Below are 24,156 nucleotides of genomic sequence, written 5' to 3'. Positions count from 1 at the left end.
CATTCTTAGTTCAAGTTAACTAAGATTGTTAACTAATGAACCTTATTGTAAAGTGTTACCATTATAAGAAAGTGTTTTTTAACTAATATTTTAATTATAGAATAATATAAATATTTTTCTAGATAATAGTTCTGAATGTCCTGTTTTATGTTTCACCCTTTCAAAAAATCATTGATGAATCAAATGATTGGGCCTCTAAATATGCACACTAAGGCATTTTACAGTGATGTGATATTCCTGAATCATGAGGGGCAAAGGAATAGTCTTGATCTCAATTTCTCAATCAAGTCCATGTACTTTAACTGTAAGTGAACTCTCACTAAATATCCTGACAAGAAACAATGAGGATGTTTTCATTTTAAAAGGCGATGAAAGTACGCCACACAATGGCTGCATTTTTAACAAAAAATCTATCTGAAATTTGATCAGTTTTAATTTCCAACCTTTCCTCCTAGATATGTTTGACGCCTTTAAATATTATTTAAGAGGATCAGTTAGAAACTAATTAAAATAAATGTATAATATACTTATATTTCCAAATACCTGCAGTTCTTCGACTTTCTGCCACAAGGAAAAGTGCGTAGGCTACGTCTGCTTAGAACCTGAGCACTTTTCCACGTCAAAGACCGTTTTTATCAATATGAACGTTGGCGTGGGTTTTAGCATATGCACACTCTAGTTGAAATCGTTTTATTAATGAGGCCTCTCATTAGCACACGTACATCACAGAGACGTCTGTTTTATGTGCGTTTGCTCATCTGCAATGTGTCAAATAGATGTTTCGAAAATGTTTTTAAGATGTTTATGATATAAAATGTATGTAAAACTGATATGTTAAAGACATCTATCAGATATTAGTAAACAGCAGATGCTTTCCAGATGAAGTGATCTTTAACAGACATCTTGCAGACATAAGTGTGTTATCTAGTCTTCATTTGATTTTAGTTTGCTTTACAACTTAAAAAATTATAACTGTCTACAATAGACTTGTTACTAAAATAAGGTGGTGACTCTCACATATGTCCAACAGTATATTATTTTCCTGGATCTGAAGGCTATGGAAGCCTCTCAAAATACACACTATACGGTTATAACTTTTTGGCTATTTTCAAATAAAAGATTTTCTGTATAATTGATGAACTTTTGCTTAAAAACAATGAAAAAGGCCCTAATGCTCTGTTTAAAAAAAGGTCACCCCAGATGAATAATTGGAACAAACATATAACAAACTTTCTGAAGCTTAATCCTAAAACTTTCTAGAACTGTTTAGAACATTCTAGGACTGTTGAGAACTTTCTGGAATTTTCTAGAACTCTTTTTATTTTTAACTGTTTTAACAATCCAAATCTGGGTACACATGTATAGGAGAGAGGGAACTTTATGAGCAAACAAAAGTTGTAAAATAAGCTCTTGTTTTTTTTAAGCAAAAGTTAATTGATTTATGAAATAGGAAATCTTTTATTTGAAAAACAGTCATACATTTATAACCCTAATACACATGCTACTCTGCTGTAGTTCACTTTACACAAAATTGCAAAAAGGTATCATGAACATGTTTTCACCTCAAATATATTCTCTGCTCTAAAGTTGTTTGTTCTACTTATTACTACTTATATTACACTTTGGATGGTTCATAAAATGATATCAGTGACATCTGTCAAAACTTAGAATGAATTTGCATTACTCAGTGTTTATAATAAAAGAAAAAGGTACATAACAAAATCAAATAAAAAGTGTTAACAAAAGCTGGATTTGGATTTGAGCAGATCCCAGGATGTTTGATTTTAGTTGATTTAGTATGAATCCTATGAAATGAAACATGGATGTAAAACTCGTCACAAGATAATTGCTGTTGCTATTAGTCTGGAAGTTCTACTAGATTACACATGGCTCACATGCAATAATTCCAAAATAATTATTTCATTTGCATTTGATACAACAAACCATTCATAACACCCAGGTAAAAAAAAAAAGCAAACTGTTTAATGGTGAGCTGATAAACCACTAAATAAATCTACTGTATACAATAATTTCTTAGTGCAGATATTTAGAAACATTTTTTCCTAGATTGACTTGATTATACCAGATACCAGGATTGTAGAGCCTTTTTAACGTTAAATGTTAAATAAATAAATAGAAAAAAATGCTGTAATGGAAGATCACAATTACAGAGACAAAGCAAATACAATTCAGTACTAACATGGTGTCATTTACTTAATAATGCAATGTGTTGATGGGACGCTGGTAGACAGAAAGATGTTTTGTACTGTATGTACAGTTGTGTGGTTCACTGCACATTCACACTGTTGTCATCAGAAGATACTGGTTGTCGCAATATTTCTATGTTTCAATGTTATAATATGTTATAATATTTCAATGTTTGCCAGTTGCAAACTAAAATGGGGGAAGATGCAAAATAAAATAAAATACTGTAAAATATTTAGATAAAAGTTTAACGTGCAGGATTATAATGCATCAGACTTATTAAGTGAAATAAATAGAAACGTTGTAAAATTATTCAAAGAGTTCTTATAAGATAAGATGGCCCCTTCCTGGGGGAAACTATGAATGTATAAATGATATCAACCTTATTATTCTTGTCATTTTTAAAGTCATAATTATAAAATACTAAATCAACCATTCTATTTAAAATTGAGCATTATTTTTTTTGGAATAACTGAATAACTTATGACAGATAATTTATGGCAGAATCCCAGTTAAAAGAGATTCATCTGAAAGGTAAATTTATTCCATGATTTATATACAGGCTTATGAATATTTACATATTTAATTGACTGTATTTTAATTGAAGATATGTCATAATAGCAACACTGAATTCAAATATAATAATTTCACTCATTTAGGCTATGGGTTTTATTGAAAAGCTTCTGACATGTACAAAGTAATTCATGGAATTATTAAATAAAAAACCCATGAATTACAATAAGTATAAATAAATAAATACATAAATAAATAAAATAATGATAGTGACAACATTCCACTCCGGGTGAATTCAGGGGGGCATCTTACCCCAAATGTCTAATTTGAACTCTAACCCAATGGTTTTCAACTGTAACAGTCACAGCACTTTTGACAACACTGTTCCTTAACTTACTAATATATACAGTTTCCTAAATTGAATATTAGTGTGACATTATTGTTGTGGATCTCATTCAGGATATTTAAACATAATTTTGATGCTTTTAAAACATTCAAAATCACAAATACATAGAATATATGACACTTAAAGAATACACGGCTAATGTAAACATAGGGGTGATAGCCTGATACATCCAGCGGTTTTCTGTTCTCACCAATGATAGCTCTTTGTCATCCCAAATTAAAAACAATCACTTTGTTGCATACAATCATAAAAGCATATAATAGAAGTGGGGCAGGGTGAAGGTAACCCGCTTTTCAAGTTTTTACCTGTAAGTTCACACAGCAACAACACTTCACAGCATCACACATGATTCTATTATAATCTAGCAGTCGCTTACACACGTAAACTTAAACACCCTAAACACTCCAGACATACAGTTTGTTGTGTAGTCGCAAAACTACGGTGACCAGGAGGGGACAAGTTTGGTTCACTTAGGTTTGTCCTGGCCATGAGATATTGATTTGTGGGAACCCTTATGTTGATCCACAACATCTTAACAAGAGTTGATTCAGTGAATGTGACATACATATTCATTTTATTTGTACTCTTATGTCATCCAAAAGCTAGCCTGGTAATACCAAACTCTGCTACTTCGCTTTGCTTCGTAGACAGAGTCTGGAAGGGCATAATTGAAAAGCGTTTTCTTTCTCGCGGGGGGGCGCTTGTCTGAAGTTTAAAATCATTGGTTACCCATAAGCCAATCACATAACGTTTGGTTATGACGTGTGTTATGCGCCAGCTCAGCCGCATCGAACTTCCACTGTAAACACATGTATGATGCGAAAACAAAACCATCGAGAGAAATACCGGAGTGAACATGGCTGTGAACGACTTTTGCAGATTATGTGAAGTAAATCTATGCATCCACGGTACAATCAGTGTCTACGTCACGGCTCTCAGCCCGCCCTCTGTTCGTTGATTGGCCGGCTGTTTTGAGGCCGGAGGAAAACTGGGAGATAGGTCGCTATCTCAGACTGAGTACAGAAGCGAACTGAAATTGAGCGGAAGTACGAAGTCTGACATAGTCAGGCTATCCAAAAGCGTCATTGTTATAAAAACACCCTTGTATGAAACTGTATTGAAATCAGTTATTAATTTGAACCTTTAACAAAGTACCAGCTGACAGGGTTCCCTGTATAGTTTACAACATTAGCTGAGAAAGACTATTTTTTTCTTTGAGAAAAAATAGCATGTACTAGCCTATATATCCATATATATATATATATATAACCAAATCAATCGATGTTGAAATTTGCATCAATACCACAGTTTTACAAAGTCTGGTTTTCCTTTGGAATTGGGTTACTTTTAAATTGTTGCCGCAGGTTGATTTAAAAAAAAAAAAATTAAGTAGATTTTCAAAAAAATGATCTCTAGGATCTCGTGGCTACTACAAAAGTGAACCAAACATATCCCCTCCCAGTCACCGTACTATACATTTATGCCAAAGGTTGATTACTTGTAACAATATTTTTGATACGATTAACAATATTTTAACTTGCTATATCTGGGAATTCAACAGTAGCCATATTCTCAGAAGCAGCAATATTCAATTAATAGCATTATAGCACGATAGCATTATACCTAAAACAACTGGTAAATCTTTTTTTTTTCCAAGGCAAGCTAATGTCTATGCCCGTGTTGAAGGCAAGCACTAGGTATTGTGTATTCATCCTTTCTGTCATGCTGTAGATTTGTAACAGCCAAGTGCATTACATGATTGACAGTGAATTGAATTGGAAAGTGGATTGAATGCTACAATGGTTTTCAAAACAGACGGCAACACAACACCCACGCATTAACTCAATCATGAATGACAACATGGCATACGGACAATCGCTCAAGCAAGCTAATGATTACAATTGTTGAAAAGAACAATGTTTACAACCTACTTTAGCTTGTGAAGTGTGTCCGCAGTCTTAGAGAAAGCATATGACGCATATTTGCACCACAGGTAGTCTTACATACAAATACGCCACAAATATTGCAGTCTCCAAAGAAATGTGCAGTTGTTTACTATGCTTATACTACATATCGCCCTCCCTCGGGCCCTTTGGGACCTCGCTTTGCACTTGCATTGGCATTACTAGACGTGGGGCTGGTAAACTCCTTGGAAGCAGATTTGTTTTTTCCCCTGGGAGAAGGTGCCACAGGGGGCATCTTTAGGATTCCTCCAGGCTCAACAATAGTGTTGATCACTAAGGCAAGACAAAACACAATGGATATAGGGAAAGCCCCAGAATGTGTAGCATACAAGGTCAAAGTTAAAGATCTAATGCTAATAAACTCACCCTCAAGTTGTCTCTGGACTCTTCGCAGTTCTTGGAGAATAGATGAGATTTCCTGCTTGCAAAGCAAGGAAAATAGATTACAAAATCTCTGAAATGAAAGTCTGGTCTAAGAAATTGCCTTTAATCAGGACAGAATTTACCTTATTAGATGTCTTAAGGACAGGAACCTCATTTTCAGCGTTGATTTTTGCCTCTATTTCCTCCCAGACTTCAGTCTTGTTATGAAACAGAACTCTAAAAGAAACAATATTTGTGGGACTATACAGACAAAACACCTGAGCACTTTGTTTTAAAGAACATCAAAATGCATTTTGTGCTTTTCAAGTCTATTAGCTTTAAAGATATCTACTGTTAGCAGGGGGTATTAAGGGAATGGAGATTCTCATCCTAGAGAATATGTGAAAATATGTGTAGTCCTCAATATTTAGACTGTATCTGCTAGAGATGGACTTTGTCAACCTTAGGAGGTCACTAGTATATACAGATATACTAGTGACCTCCTAAGGTTGACAAAGTCAATCTTTAGCTGATACACAAAGTCTAAATATTGAGGACTACACATATTTTCACATATTCTCTAGAATGAGAATCTCCATTCCCTTAATACCCCCTGCTAACAGCTAGCATGTGGTTTATTGTTTATAATGTATCTACAGCCTATTTGACCTTTAAATAGGAATCATACTTCATTTTCTCTGCTAGTTGCTCTGTGTTCTCTCTGATAGCCTGGGAGAGCTGGGAGACTGGGTTCAGCATTAGATTGTCCAGAATTACCTGTGATTAAATTAAGAGTCAAAGGTTAAAATTAAAAATGATATAATTGAAGTTTATCTATACCGTATCTGAGAGACACTGCCATTGGCTATGAAGGTTATAACACCCTAAGCAAATGACTAATGGATCAGTTTATTAGTGTAATGAGCAAAGGATTTGACCAAATTTGACCTCTTCACGGTTCCAGGGACGCCGTCTGGAACTGTCATGGTCGTTCATATTTGAGTCCTGGTCTATTGGACTAGTTGAGCCTGGAGGAACCTTTTGATAGTTCAGACTTGCCTCGGGTATATGCTGTACCAGCTGTAGATTAATCAGGGATGGGAAAGCACTAGTAAGAACACGTGGACATGACAATGGCAGGTAAAATTTGATGTTAACAGACATACATCTCTGAGCTCAGATTACAATGGAGGCTTCAGAGATACAACTCTGGGAAGATATCTGTATGATCATGCTAATTCAATTGTGAATAGCAAAGGGTTCTATGTTCACAGTCAACATAGTTGGACAATCTCCTTAAAGTGAATATAACCTGTTTTGTAAACATACAGCCTTAAGAGTGAGTTTGGAAGTGAAGTTCCATGCATTAGGGATGCATTAGGAAATAAATCAATTAGAGCAGCAGTTTCAACAACAGGTTCCAAAGGTGGACATCAGACAGCTGTTAGTACATTGATTTTGGACAACACTTGGTGATAATGAGTGATGAACTCAGCACCTGAGGTAACAGGAACCTCTGTAATGATGCATATGGTCTCTGCACAAAAGAGAAAATATACAACAAAACATATGCACGATTACATAAAAACCTTGTACTTTAATCTTAATCCTCTTTGGGGACACAATATAATTATCAGGAGGTGTACCATGCTACTTCACCATGACTTCTTGGTTACAGAACATGCTTGGTTACCTTTGACTTTAGCATTTTATCTACTATGTTTTCTCCTCATTGTGCTAATGAGGAGATTGCAAACATTTGCAGCATGTTCTGCTTCATACTGAAAAGGTAGTGGAATGGGCCAGTGTATATGATGGGATGCCATTTAACCAAGCAAACAAACTTTAGGCCTACCTCTTCTCTGGTCGAGATAGTGGATGCGGGGGTATTTGGCATGGAGCCTGGGGAAGTGGTAGCTCCTAAGCCTGAGGATGTCTGGGAGTCACCATCCCCTGCTACATCATGGATTTCACGTGCAAGAATAGCAAGATCTTTGGCCAGGTCTTGACTCAGCCTAAAGGATACAAGTATTAATTTTGAAATATATATTTAAAAAAAATCATCAATCATAAATATTTATGCATGCACACACTACCCAATGCATTACCATATTACACCACCACAACAACAACAACAAAACAAAAAACAAATAACCTGGCAATCTCTGCACTATGAGTAGACCAATTCTGGAAGTGTTCATTCTGAGTTTCGTCTTCTTCCGTTTCCAAAGAGCCACATTTCAGCCTCATTTGAACAGTCTTCTGTGGTGTCTGTGTCTGAGTTGAAGCTGAGGCATGGGAGCGCTTTTGCTTAGAGTTGGATTTGGTCTCAAACTCCTCCTCTGAGGTAGAGGAATAGTCTGAATCCTTTTGTCTACGGTGGGAACCTCAAGTTTTAAATAAAAAAAATTTGGAAGTGAATATTTGATCAAAGTATCATGTTTGTAATTTGAAACATCAAATATTGTCAGTAATAATGAAAAATGATTCAAAATGTTGAAAAATGTTATGGCACTCCAGTGGTCTTGTCTATAGAAACTGTATTTATAGATCTAAGAGTATTAAACTGACAGATACTCACCAGCTGTGCTACTGTGTTTAACTTGGTTAGAGCGGGTACGAGTGGAGGAGTGTTTCCCTACTGATGCAGTCCCTTTGCCGGAAGCCTGCCTCACCTCACTTGAAGCCCCTTTCCTCGCACTGCTACTCGCCTCTGTAGGATGGTTAGAAATGCCATGCTTGCTTGAGGTGGATTCATTGTCACTTGGAACAGTGAAGGATCTAGTTCGTTTCCGAGGCATAGCAAGAATGTCCAGCCTTGAGAGTTTCTTGCCTTCAGCAGGAGTCTTACTGTGGTCGGAGCTCTGAGATGCACGGTCCGTCTCTGCACCCTCATTGTCTGAGGTCTCACCTAGTCGAGCTCGGCGGAGCATCGAGGCACGGGTTGGTCTTGGGGCTGAAAGGCTATTGGATCGGGTGAGCACCTGAGGGCTTCCTTTGGTCACCTTACTGGGGTCCTCCTTCTGCAGGGGTGCAGTGAGTTTTTTGTGGCTGTTGGGCCGTGAACTTGACTCATGGTCAGAAGCAGCAGCTTCATGCCACAGCTGTTGACCATGCTGATTATCCGAAAGGTCTAAAGAACCACGGTTACCAGCACTGCGACGGAGCTGGAGACGAAGACTCATTTCAGCTTTACTAGTATTATCTGCAGAGGCATGATTTCTGCGTTTTTCTGATAGTCGTTCACGTGCTGTAGGTTGCCGTGCTTTGTCTTTTGCAGTTAAACCGGAAGATGATTTCTCCTTACGCTGGTCACTTGCAGATGTACGCTTCTTAGGTGCAGTGACAGGAGCATTTTTACTGCTGACCATGCTTACAGTACTGGCAGTATCAACATCTGAATCACCAGACAGGGAGTCCTCTTGTGCAGGAGAGCTTCCTGTTTTTGAGCGTTGACTAGATCCAGGTAACTTCTCTTCTGGTGATGCCAATGATTTCTCTGCTTCCTTAGAAAAGGGAAATGTATCTTGGACAGTTTCCTCTGTATCCAAGCATCTCAAAGCAGGATGACTAGAGATATGTGGTAGTTTCTTGACTTGAATGTTGTCACTTGGCCTATCTTTGGTAAAACTCTCCTGTCGAACAAATGAGGTTGAGGTCTCTTTGGTGGGCACCACATCCCTGTTATGTGCCTGAAGGTTCGGGGCTGACGAGTTGGGCTTCACTGGACGCCTAGACTCATGGCCACTCAAATGTCGTATCAAGACAGTAGTTGGAGGTATTTTGGGAGAGCAGTCTCTCTCTGGCTGTGAAAGAATTGGACTTTTGGATGCATCTGACTTGGATGAACCATCTTCAGAACCAATATAAAATGAGGTGGGTTTGGGAGTGGGTAGTGGCTTCTCTCTTAACCCTCTAGAATGGTTTACATTTTCAGAAGGTGAGGGTATTGAAGTTCCTCTCTTTTCTTGGCTCCTTCCACTCCTATCAAGGATGGAGCTGTCATCTGAACGGCTGGTGTCACTCAGACTGTCTGGGTCCACATCGTCTTGGACACGTAGCCTCTGATTACAGTCCTGCTGCTGCGGTGCTCTAGAACCTTTCTCCGGTGGTTCATGGTCCACGTTAGTTTCATGCCGGATCAAGATACTAGGGGTTGTGTTCTCCAGTTTTTCTCCTGGTGGAACTTGAGGAAGTAGTCGTCTGGTCCTGTAACCTTGACTGCCATCTGATTCCGAGATATCCAAGCTTTGACTTAATGTCACTCTATCATCTTCGAAATCAAAAGAGTGAAAATAGTTATTTTGTTGGCTATTCATAATGAAATCAAAATTTGTATTGCCAACTTGTTCAAACACAACTAGTGATTTTCAATGAAAATACCTCTGTCTGCAGGCCCATTTTTGGGTGGAATTCCCATAGATCCTTGTGTAGATCCAGTATCACTATAAGCGTCTGCTAGGCTGGCCCAGCGTGAGACCCATTTAGGCTCTCCTACACCAGGATGTGCCTAAATCACGAAGGGCAACAACTATCAATCATAATTGCATTAATTGTTCACTATTCACTGACACCGTTAGGGCGACATTTAGTAATGAAGGAGATTACTGTTGTCAAAGCAGTACATAAATGTAATACCTGCAGTGATTTGACTTGGTCCCCACCATGGCCCTGTGATGATGTCGACATTATATCAGCTGCCATACCATGGCTATGACTAAAGAATAGTTGCTCATCTTTACCATCATCAATCACAGGCCTATAAACTCCAAGAGTCTGACCACTGTATTCTGGTGCATCTAAAACACCAAACACCTGTGAAATGAGAACAAATATGATTTACTATGTTTCTCAAACACTACTCAAACATTTTCAGATCACATTGGTCAAACAGGCGGTGCACCCCAAATTCACACCAGAAGTTGAAACAGATATTTATATTTCAGACAACTCAAACACTGAACTCAAATGCTTTGAAAGTGCCAAAGAACCACAATTTTCCACTCTTACCATTCAACTTACCAATCACTTACTTATAGTATCTGTACAGTACACTGGGATAGGAGAATTTTACACCAATTGTAATATAGAATCTACATATCTCTTTCTCAAGAAAAAGAAAAAAAGGCTTTGTCACCTGGTCAATCATACTTCTAGCTTCCTCCACTTCCTTATCTTGTGACTCTGTCTCAATTGTGTAGGTACCAGCATCACTCAGACTGTCCTCCTCCTCAGTTCGTGTCACCCTTGAGCCCTTAGTTTCAACACCACTAGCTAATAGTGGTGAAAACGGGGGCACAGATGACCCAGCTGAGCAGACTGGGGAGGCACTAGAAACTGGAACCCTTCCAGGGGCTTCCGAAGGGACGGAGACAGGGGAGGATATTGGGAGAAGAGACTGGGATAATGCAGGTAGTTGAGAAGGAGAAGATGGGTACGACAGAGATGAGGGTCCAGAGGGCTCTGCTGGGGAGGGTAAAAGAGTGTGTGATGGGGACATCATCACAGGTGGGGCAGACAAGGGAGGTGGGGAAGATTTTCCTGTATCCTTCAAGAACTCTGCAGTAAATTCCTGAGCAAGATTGGACTTCTTGCCCACACTCCCAAAAGGCTTAATGGTGATAGCTGGTGAAGAGCGAGAAGAGGTCCCTAATAAAGATGTGCTGGTCCCATTGTCTTCTGTCTTCTCTCTCTTCAGTGAGCTTGATCGCTGTGAACCTCCATGGCTTGAACCTTTCAGTGGAACAGTGATTTGCTGTGTTGGAGGAACATGCCCATGCACAGAGGCTGGCCTTTCCCCATGAGCCAGGCCTTTGCGTCTCTCTAGTTTGGCCTTCAATGCAGAGTATGAGTCAGCATGCGCAGAGTTGTGGGTAAAGGACTGTGACCGCTTCTTTCTGGGATTATCATCAAAGAACTCAATAATGAAGGCTTGCTGGGTGTGAGGCTCAGGGGGAATGGGCTTAACCTCTGTCTGGTGAAGGGAGGAGGCTTCTTGTATAGGATGAGCCTCACTTTCATCAAGAACACCTTGATGGGGTTTGTGTGGTGAGACTGACTGAGGAAGATGAGTTTTTTGCATTGAGACAGACGGCTGGGACAGAACTGATTCTGATGGCTTAGATTGCGCTGACTGGTTTGACTGTACTGATGATTGTGATTGCATGGAATGATGTGACTTGCTGCGTTTTCCATTCAGCACAGGGTCTTCTGAATCACTCTGGGTTCCATCATCATGATGGTGTCCTATTAGGATTGCAAATATAGTGTATATTATGGCTGTCAATCTAATTCTAAAAAAATCAGTTAATCATTCCTCATAGCCTGTATGTCAATTCTATAATAATTTGTTTTACTAAAATCGTGACAATCAAAGCTTGAAGTTTGTTTTTTTCGAAGACTACAGCCAGCTTGCCTTGTCTAGACCTACTAAGAGCAGGCACAGCCACAGAAAGAGTAACAAGGTATTCACATAGGATGCATATATATATATATATATATATATATATATATATATATATATATATATATATATATATATATATTTAGAACATTTTGTATCAGTGTGAGTCTAACAGAAGGTGCAAGATGTCTCTTACCTTTGAGTGTCCGAATATGCATTGCTAAGTCACTCTTAGTGCTGTACACATCCTCGCAGGGTGGCCGCCTGCACATCATGCTGACATCACTCTGCACAAGCCAGTCTGCCACCTTGCTCTCAGCTGACAGAACCTCAGTGGGTGTGGCTGCCAGAGAATTACTAGGCTGTAGCTGCTTGCTACGCTGACGAGAGGAGAACTTGGTCACGTGATCCTTGATTTTAATCTTGCCTGGCATGCAGTCATCAAACTCGATAGTAAAAGAAGCATGACTTTGGACAACTGGAGGTGTAGAAATCAGAGAAACATTGGTGTCTTTGGTTGGGATGTCAATCAAATCCGTCGTTGGGGACTTGGGTTGCATATGGAACTCCTTTGTTGGAATTTCAAAATAGCTGGGCTCTCGATGGTACAGGTAGGTTGACTTGGCCTGGCCGTCACGGATCTCTTGAACAGAGACGTTAAATTCATCCTCAGCTATCTCCTTTGTGATCTCTGTCAACAGACACCCACACCAAACTATGAATATGGTAATAAGACAAATGTCCATATTAAAAACTCATGAAAGTGGCCGTAAGGGAGGACAAGTGCTTACCTGAATGATTATCACCTGACCTTTGTACTTCATTGTGTGCTCCCTTGTTCCCAGAGTCCTCCTCACCCCACCATGATGGTTGTCCATACAATGGTGTTGGCCGGGGTACAGGGGACTCTGAAGAGGAACACATGTAAACACAGAAAGAGAAAGAGAGATGATGAGTTGGTTATTGTTACATCCCAGGGTGTTCTAATATCATTTGTTGTGAGAAAATATTCGCGTTCCCTGTGTTGTGCTCTGTTTCTCTCCCTCACTCTCACTCAAGTTAACTACCATCAGCTGGAACTCATTGTGAGCATGCCTGAGACTGAGCAGAGGAGTATAAATGGTGCACTCACAGAAGCCAGTGCTGTAGAACATTCTAGTGATGGGAAGTTCGGATCATTTTACTGACTCTCTTGTTCGATCTCGTTCATCAAAATGAACGAATCTTTTTTCGAGTCATTTCGTTCATTTAAGAGGCTTTGAATGTTATACTTTTAACTGGCAATTTCCCCGAACACATACACCTACGCAATCTTGATCATATTCTGAATTAAGAAATCATTATAATGCAGTCAAAAATAATTTACAGGGAACATAAATAATTACTTTACCTTCCGAGTCTTTCGTTCATTTGTCACGTGACAAACGTAATGAATGGATCATTCATGAACGACTCATGACTAGAACATTCACCCCAGCCTTAGACTGGAAATTGTCTCTGTGTGTGTGTGCACGCACGATGAATGAGCACTAGTGCTTACCTTTGAGTTAGGAGTGGGACCTATGCTCATTTGCTGTGTGGCAACAACAGTTACCAGTTTATCCTTGTGAGGGTAACTGGAAGGTATTGTAACATTCTAGTGTTGACTTTTTACCTGTGGGTAACTAAAAGGTATTGTGAAAGCAGGGGCCCGTTCTTCGTACGTTGCTTAAAACATCCGAGATCAAATTACACATCCAATATGATATCATCGTGCTAATCATGATCTGGCTAATTAGGTTCCTCGAACACACCTGCCGGATATGATTAGTATAGCTGGATTGAGTTATCTGAGATAATTGCGCGTTCATGCGCTGGTTTAAAAGGTGATATGTATCGATAGTTGAAACATTGATCAGCAACGCTGCTATTGGCTACTCAGCGTGGCTAAAGAGCGGGCTCAGTTTTTCTCCTCAGCAGAGCAAAAACTAATAGTCGAAGTTTATTCGGAATTTTAATGTTTAATCAAAACTCCAGGGAACACCTCAAAGTCTGCAAAAGCCAGGAGAGAGGGCTGGCAAAAAGTAGCAGACAATTTAAATCCGTTAGAAGTGGCCATGTTAGATGTTTTTATCACTTATTAGCCTATATTTTTGTATTTTAATAATTGCATAATTACTTTGTTCATTGTAATGTCAGAGTCACCACACTAGAACATGGGAACAAATAAAAGTGAAGTACAAAAATATTCTACATAATGGTAATTTTTAGTTATATTATAGTCTCTTTTATAAAAGACACTGTTAAATAAATGGTTATAAAAGCAACCAAGAAAGGCTGAGAAAAAAAGAAAGAAAAGATCTTAGTAGGCTACACTGTAAAATATTTTTTGGTGCATTAAATTAAGGCCGTATAGTCATTTCAACTGTTAAATCTTGAGTAATGATGAATTGCTTTGACTTGTGAAAGTGAAAACTGATAAACTTATGTTAATGTAAAAATATTTTGCCATGAGTTTCCCGAGTGTAGTTCATTATGTAATGATGGGTCAGAGACGTTCGGATCCATTTGCAGTGTTTATTAGAAGAATAGTCAAACAGGCAGAAATCAGGGAACAGTGTCAAGAATATCAGAGGCAATCCAGAATCACAAACAGTGTTAGGCAGAAATCGGGGCAGGCAGCAGAGAATCATAAACAATACCAGGCAGAGGTCAGGGCGGGCAGCAGACAAAACACGAGAGTAAATAAACAGGCAGAGGTCAGGAAACAGGAATCAGTACAATGCAGAGAAAATGCTCAGAAATGTCAGCCGTGGCAAAACAAGACTTCGCAATGACCAAGAGTTCAGAGTCAGTATAAATAGAGAGGAGAAGTGGATGCACCTGTGCAGGTGATTAGACCTAGGTACAGATGTGGCCTTTAAAAATGCGCGTCTCAGAGAGAAGAATGCCGCGAGCACTTCCGAAATTCTGCGGGATCGTGCAGAAGGGGGATTAGGTGTTGGACGCAGGAAATACTAAAACCTGTAGATGGCAGTCGTGTTTCATGTGGCCATACTGAGTTGACGAAGTATGACGAAGACAATGTTTTCTTTTGCCAGTTACATAAACAGTCACATATTCTTCATAAAAATCCGACTCAAACGCGCATCATTTGTCTTATTTTTTTTTCTGTGTACTTACAGTAGAAGAGACGTGATGTATGATAAGTGAGTCTTATAACACAATAATTTGCGAAGACCTTTGAAGAGACCGAGAGCATTTGCGCAATATCATTATCTAATTTTACATTTAGTTCCTTTTTGCATCTTAATGTTTTAAATAGCTTTAACATGGTTGTAATGCGCTTTTCTGCATTACTGTACAGTACTTTTTATATTATCATATTTCCCTTATAGGCATCGATTTCGGTGGGGACGGTGGGTACGCACCCACCAGATTTCGTCATGAGTCATTTTGTACCCACCACTTTTAACTTCCGTCCATATTAATTTGACTTTTGGTTCGATTTTTTTTTACCGTTTTCAGTGGTTATGAGGAGCAATATGAGAGAGAAATTTGGTAATCATTGTCTGACCCAACAAAAAAAACATTTTATTTTATTTTTCGTGTTCGCATTTATGAGGGAAAAAACAACGTGTCAGTTCTCGGTTACGGACGTGAGCGCTCTGAAAGCGGCACTAAAAGACTGCTTTAAAACTTTCACAGAGACCTCAAACAGAACAGCTGCCTTTCTTTAAATTGAATTTTGTTTTGTATTAATTATATCTTAATTTTAATCAATGTTTCATAAACCAATTGCCTGGATTTACGAAGTAAATATAGCAGACAATCACGACATTGGAGGCGCCGGCGAGTGAACTGGTATAATGCACATTCACATTCACAGCGTATTTACACACATTTAGACGCATTCATAATCATTACTTTTACCAGTTCTTTGTGGCAAGCTATATTTGTGCGGTCGTGTGCTTGAGTGCGGCTATATTACGTAAACGCTCATTATCCTGTAGGCTATATAAGTAGGCTAATTAAATTAATATAAAGGGGCGATTTGTCGACGAATTACTTAAATGAACAACTAGCCTACTAGTCGACTAGAAAAAAAAACTTTTAGTCGGAAGCAGCCCTTATTCCACATATTTTCGAACCAGGCAACAGGACATCTGTGTTGAGCGAGGGACCCTGCGGAAGGAACGAGCGGAGCGGAATATTCAGAAATGCGCTCTCCACTCACGAGCTCTGATCGGAACAAACCTGAACCTCACTGTCTGCTGAACTTGTGCAGAATCATCAAAATATAATATTTTCTAAAGAAGAATTTTAAAACTTTATTGGTGGTAGTTGAGAAGAATTCCTCTTTCCATATCTAAATCATTTTGAGCGCAATAAATGTATCATATTGTTATTCTTATTATATAAGAATAATACGTTTTTTTTTTACAACATTTTTAACATATAAAGAATATAAGTTTAGCTTGTTGTGTGTATTTCCTAATTATAAGCTTTTGGTGAAATTGCAACAAAACTAAAAGTGCATAAAAACATAAAAAACGTCATTACTTTTTAAATTCTTATTCACATTTAGCGATGGTTATAAATATACTTTTTTTTTTTTTTTTTGCATTTTGTTGAGCTTTCCCTATCCGATATTTTTTTTCCCCGTTAAAAAAAAAAAAATTCCGTAAACATGGCATCGTCTCAAGAAATATCTGCGTACACACGAAACCACTGAAACCGACTCAAAACGATGTAGCCTAGTATACATACCAGACCAGGCGCTGTAATTCTGCCACAGACATACACTAAAAACGGAGAAGAAGACTTAAAGCATGCGCATAAACCTTGCGCGCTGTATACAACAATAATATTAGGCACATTAGCTTCTTTTTTTCTTTTCTTTTTTTATCAAGAACTTTGTTGAACAATATGAACAACGTTATGGTCTGTTCGATAGTTAGCGGACGCATAAAGCTTGCCACAAAGAACCGGCAAAAGTAATCATGTGTCAAATATAGCAAGGAGACATTTTAATTGTTTATTAATAAGCTAGTGTTTTATGTGTCAGTCAAAGATGTTGACAATGCTGACTCGTCATCTTCGCAGATATTGTGAACGTGCCTATAGAGAGAAATGCACACTTCATACGGATTACATAAGAGAGTTGTCTGTTTCTTTTCGTTTTGAATTGTTTTGTTTAAAAGTGGACATTTCAAGCTTTCTAGATACATTTCTGAGTTTCGGTTCATTTATGAGACGAGCTCAGTTCACGAGCAATGCAAGTTATATCGCGCCGGTGCCTCCATTTCCTGATTAAATCGTCTTAAATGCGTCTCCGTGTGGACAGAAACCAATGTAATCTTCCTGATTTAATCACGTAAAACACAAGTCTAAACACAAGCACCACTCTTCTGAATGATGGTAACCACAAACCTCCAAAAGTTTGTAAACCAATTGTTTGTAAAACATATTTAATACTTTACTTACAAATAAAAAAAAAATGTTTTTACAGTGTATAAATAAAACGACATGAAGGAAGTTATTTCCAAAATGTAATTAATTGCACAGTCTTTGTTTTAGCTGCTTGTTTTAGCTGCTACCAATTGACACAGAGTCAAGAAATTACAAACCACCCACCCCCCAGGTCTGCCGATTCTTTGTCAACCCCCAATGCTAATCGATCTCCTCTCAGGGAATCAAAAGAAAATCGTTTTTTCCTGTTTTCACCAGCGTGTGGGCGGGGTTTTAATCCCTTGCAGTTCCTTTGTTTAAATGCTATTTAAGCAAATCTACTATACATACGCTTTAAGCTATTTCAAATTAATGTTTATAACTTCATTTGTTGATATCGCGTAACTTAATTTGACATATGTTGATATAACCAACTGACATTGTAGCCTAGTAGATTAGATTGCATGCCAGGAAGAGGCTTATGCTTTGTATTAAGTAATGAGCGTTTACTATAATATAGCTGCACTCAAGCGCACAACCGCACGCATAAAGCTTGCCACAAAGAACCGGTAAAAGTAATGATTATGAATGCGTCTAAATGTGTCTAAATACGCTGTGAATGTGCATTATACGCTGAGTTTCGGTTCATTTATGAGACGAACTCCAGTTCACTCGCCGGCGCCTCCAATGTCGTGATTGTCTGCTATATTTACTACTTCTTAAATCCAGGCAATTGGTTCACGAAACATTGATTAAAATTAAGATATAATTAATACAAAACGAAATTCAATTTAAAGAAAGGCAGCTGTTCTGTTTGAGGTCTCTGTGAAAGTTTTAAAGCAGTCTTTTAGTGCCGCTTTCAGAGCGCTCACGTCCGTAACCGAGAACTGACATGTTGTTTTTCCCTCATAAATGCGAACACGAAAATTAAAATAAAATGAATATTATAATGTTTTTTTGTTGTGTCAGACAATGATTACCAAATTTTTCTCTCATATTGCTCCTCATAACCACTGAAAACGGTCAACGGAAGTTAAAAGTGGTGGGTACAAAATGAAATGAATATTGCTACTTTTAGAAAAAAATGACATAATTATGAATCAAATTATTATGAACAAATAATGAAACTGTGTCAAAATTCGACAACACAAAGAATGATCAAAAAGCGATATAACGCACATTTCAGGTTAAATTAATTATATAAAAAACAGGGAATATTTTGTAAAAGCAAAACTGATCAAAATGCGTAATTAAAATAATTGTATTATGTGTTACCAAATATTTAATACCACTTCCCCATAATGTTGTAATTATTTTTTTAAACAACATCTGTCAAACTGTCAATCAGATACCTCTTATCTGGTCATTTTTATTTTATTTTAGAAGTCATAACTGTTGGTCACCCTTTATATGGAATTTGTGAATATGAATATTTAAAAGATTTACAAACTGTTGGCAAGACCATTAAGACAGTTCAATTAAAATATTTATTAATAATGTAATGGCAAATCAGATGCGCCCAAAATATAAATGCTACGCGTTGTGCTGCAACATTACCTCACAAGAAATATCTGCACAAGAACAATCGCACAAGAAATATCTGCACGAATTAAGAATCTGGGTAAGTCGCATTATTTAAGCCTTTCATTATGTTAGGATGATTTTGTGTATATATAAAAAAATACTGCTGGGTTTTTACAGGCAGAGTCACGTGTATTATGCTCACACTAAATTCTCTGTTGCACTTATATAAATGCGCATTGCACGCACAATCATCTTAATAGTTGTACAAAAAAGTTATGCGCTGGCAAGAACGTCACTTTGCTGTTTTAATAAAAGCAATGTTAAATATTCTGCATGCACTCATCTCCTGGAAACCACAGCAATGACAAAGCATATAAAAATTCGTAAACATTGTCCAATACCCCTTCTTGTCTTAAGACAACTTTGATGAACCTTTTGCATTTACAAATATTTTCAAATGTCTGTATAATACAGTAGCCTACTGTAAATATTTGTGTCTATTACTATTTATAATTTATATTTTATTGTGGACGTTTTCTCACAATCATGACGTAATGTGAAGTAAAATAAAAAATCTAATGTAAAGTTGTTTTTTATGCGCCACCTGGTGGATATTCTGTGAAGCGAAACACATTAAGGGATTTTTTAAGTAGGCCCCCCCGAAAGCACTTGCAGAAGAATTCTGCGAGACTCTGCGAGACGAATTGCCGAATGCCACGGGAGAAAACGCGCGTTTTTAAAGGCCACATCTGTACGGGGCTGATGGGAATTGAAGTTCAATACTCAGGTGAACTTGATCTTTGGTGATTGGAGAGAGCCACAGAGGTGCGATCTATGACAGAGCCCCCTCCCTGCGAGCGGCTCCTGAAGCGAGGACCAACACGACGCCGAGGTCTTCCACGGGGTCAAGGGGCAAGTCTTTCTGGGTGGTTCTGATGAAACTCAGTGGTAAGTGCGGGATCCAGTATATCTTGTGATCTCACCCAAGATCTCTCTTCCGGACCATACCCCTCCCAGTCGATTAAGTACTGTAACTCCCTGCCTCGGCGCCTTGAGTCGAGTATCTCCTTTACCCGGTAGGCCTCTTCGCCGTCGATGATGATGGGAGGGGAACTCTCATTCGCGACCTCATCCTGGTCCCTCTCTCCTCTCGGAACACCAGCCGGTTTGAGCAATGACACATGAAAGGTGGGAGAAATGCGATAAGTGGATGGTAAGGCTAGGCGGTATGACACTGGAGTTATTTGTCTAAGAATCTTAAAAGGACCCACGTACCTAGGATTTAGCTTCTTGCTGGGGAGTCGAAGACGAAGGTCTCTTGATGACAGCCACACCCACTGTCCAGGAGCGTACTCTGGTCCCCTTCTTCGAAGACGATCGGCCTGTTCTCTGACTCTACGGACTGATCGTTGAAGGTGTACATGAGCGTTGTTCCAGGTCTCCTCACTCCTCTGTAACCAGGCATTAACGGCCGGGACATCGGTAGGTTCGCCAGACCAGGGAAATAGAGGGGGTTGGTACCCAAGTACGCATTGAAAAGGTGTGAGGCCCGTCGAGGGTTTGAGAAGGGAATTTTGTGCATACTCTGCCCACATGAGGAAACGACTCCAGTCCTGCTGGTTCTGATGACAGTAGGTGCGCAGAAAACGTGTAAGTTATTGGTTTAGCCTCTCTACCTGACCGTTGGCTTGTGGATGATATCCGGAGGTCAAACTGACATTGATGTTGAGCTGTCCACATAACTCCTGCCAGACCCGGGAGATAAATTGCGGCCCTCTATCTGATACAATATCCTCAGGTAGCCCGTACAGTCGAAAGACCTGCTGTATCAGAGCCTCCGCTGTTTGAAAAGCTGTAGGTAATTTGGTTAAGGGAATGAATCTACAGGCCTTAGAGAATCGATCCACCACAGTAAGTATCGTCGTGTAGTTCTGAGAGCGAGGCAGATCAGTGACGAAGTCAACAGCAATATGAGACCATGGACGTTGCGGTACTGGAAGGGGCTGAAGTAATCCGGCTGGTTTCTGATGTGATGCTTTGACTATGTTGCAGATGGTGCATTGATGTACAAAGGAAATCACATCGGCCTGGAGCGTAGGCCACCAGAAGCGGTTAGTCACAAGATGAGTGGTGGCTGTAATCCCGGGATGTCCAGCACTGGGAGTATTATGCACCCACTGTAATACCCGGGTACGGAGGCATTGTGGCACATAGGTGCGATCCGGACTGCAATCAGGCGGTGTTTGCTCCTGACTCTGAGCCACTGCAATCTCTGTCATTATGTCCCACTGTACCGGGGCGAGAATGAGGGTCTTGGGAAGTATGGGCTCTGATGTAGATGAGACAGAGGAACTGTCGAACTGTCGGGAAAGAGCGTCGGCCTTGCCATTCTTGGAACCCGGGCGGTACGTAACTTTGAAATCAAATCTGGAGAAGAAGAGAGACCACCTGGCCTGTCTGGGGTTCAATCGTTTGGCGGCCCGAATGTACTCTAAGTTCCGATGGTCAGTTAGAACCGTAAAAGGCAAGTGAGCTCCAACCAATGCCGCCATTCTTCAAAGGCGGCCTTCATAGCCAGAAGTTCCCTGTCTCCCACATCGTAATTTCGTTCGGCTGGAGTGAGTCTGCGGGAATGGTAAGCACAGGGGAACAATTTAGCTGGACTTCCATGCCGCTGTGATAATATTGCCCCAATCCCAGTTTTGGAAGCGTCCACCTCCACAATGAATTCTCTTTCAGGATCTGGATGGTGCAAAATGGGAGCGGTGGTGAATTTCTCCTTGAGCTGTTTAAATGCTGCGTTACTCTCGGCTGTCCATTTTAACCGGTGTCCTCCACCCTGGAGGAGAGATGTGAGCGGTGCGGCAGTGATGCTGAAGTTTCTAATGAACCGTCGGTAGAAGTTGGCGAAACCCAGGAAGCGCTGCAATTCTTTTACATTAGTGGGTTGTGGCCAGTTAACCACTGCTTGTACCTTGCCGTTGTCCATGGTTACTCCCTCGGTACTGATGACGTAACCCAAGAAGGCGATCTGCGTCTGATGGAACTCGCACTTCTGGACCTTGGCGTATAGTTGGTTGTCGATGAGGCGCTGAAGTACTGATCTCACATCTTGCACATGTGTTTCGAAAGTCTCAGAGTAAATTAGAATGTCGTCAATGTAAACAATTAGTTTCTGGTTAAGCATATCTCGGAAGACATCATTGACCAGTGCCTGGAATACGGAGAGACTGTTGGCTAGCCCGAACGGCATCACGTGATACTTATAGTGCCCGGTAGTGGTTGAGAAAGCGGTTTTCCACTCGTCTCCCTCCCTGATCCGAATCAGATTATATGCATTGCTTTGGTCCAATTTAGTGAAGTACTTTGCGGTGCGGAGCTGTTCAAGGGAAGTAGGAACCAAGGGTAGAGGATAACGAAACTTCACAGTAATCTCGTTGAGACCACGATAATCGATGCAGGGGCGTAAACCTCCATCTTTCTTCTTCACGACGAAAAACCAAGCTGACGCAGGGGAAGTGGATGGTCGAATGAATCCCCTAGAAAGTTGTTCCTTGATGTACGCCTTCATAGCGTCAGACTCTGGTTGCGAGAGGGGAAAAATTATTCCTTGTGGGGGCACAGCTCCGGGAATAAGATCTATAGCACAGTCACAGGCTCTGTGAGGAGGAAGTTGAGTAGCTTTACTTTCACTAAAGGCGAGTGCAAGATCATGGTATTCGACAGGAATCTGTTGAAGGTCTGGATTCTCAGTGTGAGTGGAAATCGTGGTAGACTTGATGAGAGGATGCAGGCATTCCGTTAGACAGGTTTTGGACCACTGGATAATCTGTTTATCAGTCCATGAAATGACGGGGTTATGCTTCTCTAGCCAGGGAAGACCCAGGATGATGGAGTGTCGTGGAGATTCGATGGTGAAAAATTTAATAGTCTCAGTGTGCAGAATGCTAGTGCTTAAGGTTACTTCTTGAGTGATGTGTTGGATTTCTCCGGTACCCAAAGGGCGTCCGTCTAGCACTGCAACTGCCACCCGAGATGTACATGAAAGAAGAGAAAGATCATACTCTTTAGCGAATGATAGATCAATAAAGTTTCCTGCAGCCCCTGAATCTATCAAAGCAGTGGTATTAACTATTTTCTTGCCAATGCGCAAACTGACGGCTAATTCAAAGGGTTTAGAGGAACATAGATTAGAGTTGAATTGGCGGAGGAAATCATCATAGGAGGGAAATGACAGGTTTCCCCCCGACCAAAGCGCCGTCGCCCAATCCAGAGCCTTTCCAGTTAAAAGTGAGCAAATAAGAGACACTCGGCTGTCCTCGGTGGGATAGAGGTTAGATTGTTGGTTAATAAACAGTGAGCATTGCAGAAGGAATCCCTTACACCGTGCAGGCGAGCCGTCATATTTATCAGGAAGAGACAGTCATGGATTACTTGGACTTGTACTCACAATCTGAGTTGGCTGCTCTGGAGATGCTGCGGGAGGAGCTGCGGCGGCGGCTCGTGTCGTGAGGGCTTGCATAGATCTCACTAGTTCCTTGGTCAGCAATGTCAGCTTGACGAGCTGTTGTTGGTGGGCTGCGAGCATGGAAGCCTGTGAAGACACTTCGGAGGTAAGACGATACATGGCTGCTGGATCCTGTGGTGGCGAAGTCTTCTGTAATGATGGGTCAGAGACGTTCGGATCCATTTGCAGTGTTTATTAGAAGAACAGTCAAACAGGCAGAAATCAGGGAACAGAGTCAAGAATATCAGAGGCAATCCAGAATCACAAACAGTGTTAGGCAGAAGTCGGGGCAGGCAGCAGAGAATCATAAACAATACCAGGCAGAGGTCAGGGCGGGCAGCAGACAAAACACGAGAGTAAATAAACAGGCAGAGGTCAGGAAACAGGAATCAGTACAATGCAGAGAAAACGCTCAGAAATGTCAGCCGTGGCAAAACAAGACTTCGCAATGACCAAGAGTTCAGAGTCAGTATAAATAGAGAGGAAAAGTGGATGCACCAGGGTGGGAATTATGTAATTTTAGGGGCAAGGCCATTTGGCCTCCACCTTTTCTCTTTTTTTAGGGGCACCAAGGCCATATGACAGGGCACAAAGGCCATTGAGTACAATTCGATGGTTTTCCCATTCAGATTGATACCATAACATCCTAATTTGGAATAAGACATGGATTATGACTTTTTTAATAAAAAAAACATTTTTTAATGAGAGAGAGAGAGAGCGCCATTACATCCAGAAGGTATACACCCTCACACAACAATAGAAACAACATAAATGCCAATAAAAGCATTCAGAAACACCACAAATGCCAATAAAAGCATTCAGAAACAACACAAATGCCAAT

The 24,156-nt window shown here is 40.0% G+C and overlaps 1 protein-coding gene across 4 annotated transcripts in view; it reads right to left on the bottom strand.

Annotated features, from left to right (window-relative positions):
* Positions 1 to 5,045: 5,045 nt before the first annotated feature.
* Positions 5,046 to 24,156, bottom strand: part of cep170bb (centrosomal protein 170Bb) — a 40,670-nt gene continuing 21,559 nt past the window's right edge. For 2 of the 4 annotated variants that reach the window (XM_084091116.1, XM_084091117.1), the window contains exons 7-20: positions 12,646 to 12,762; positions 12,051 to 12,545; positions 10,589 to 11,697; positions 10,090 to 10,266; positions 9,835 to 9,961; positions 8,033 to 9,724; positions 7,607 to 7,838; positions 7,307 to 7,466; positions 6,950 to 6,988; positions 6,400 to 6,531; positions 6,140 to 6,228; positions 5,595 to 5,688; positions 5,455 to 5,506; positions 5,046 to 5,361 (exon numbers count right to left, since the gene is read on the bottom strand). In XM_084091116.1, coding sequence (XP_083947242.1) covers positions 5,186 to 5,361; positions 5,455 to 5,506; positions 5,595 to 5,688; positions 6,140 to 6,228; positions 6,400 to 6,531; positions 6,950 to 6,988; positions 7,307 to 7,466; positions 7,607 to 7,838; positions 8,033 to 9,724; positions 9,835 to 9,961; positions 10,090 to 10,266; positions 10,589 to 11,697; positions 12,051 to 12,545; positions 12,646 to 12,762 — 4,691 coding nt within the window. In that variant the 3' untranslated portion in view covers positions 5,046 to 5,185. The remainder of the gene's footprint in view (positions 5,362 to 5,454; positions 5,507 to 5,594; positions 5,689 to 6,139; positions 6,229 to 6,399; positions 6,532 to 6,949; positions 6,989 to 7,306; positions 7,467 to 7,606; positions 7,839 to 8,032; positions 9,725 to 9,834; positions 9,962 to 10,089; positions 10,267 to 10,588; positions 11,698 to 12,050; positions 12,546 to 12,645; positions 12,763 to 24,156) is intronic. The other 2 variants (XM_084091118.1, XM_084091119.1) reach the window with 2 other exon arrangements.

Source organism: Abramis brama, assembly GCF_963993115.1.
Source record: "Abramis brama genome assembly, chromosome: 18".
Taxonomy (NCBI): domain Eukaryota; kingdom Metazoa; phylum Chordata; class Actinopteri; order Cypriniformes; family Leuciscidae; genus Abramis; species Abramis brama.
The sequence above is the reverse complement of the archived record's forward strand: the minus strand, read 5'-3'. Positions and strand labels throughout refer to the sequence as shown.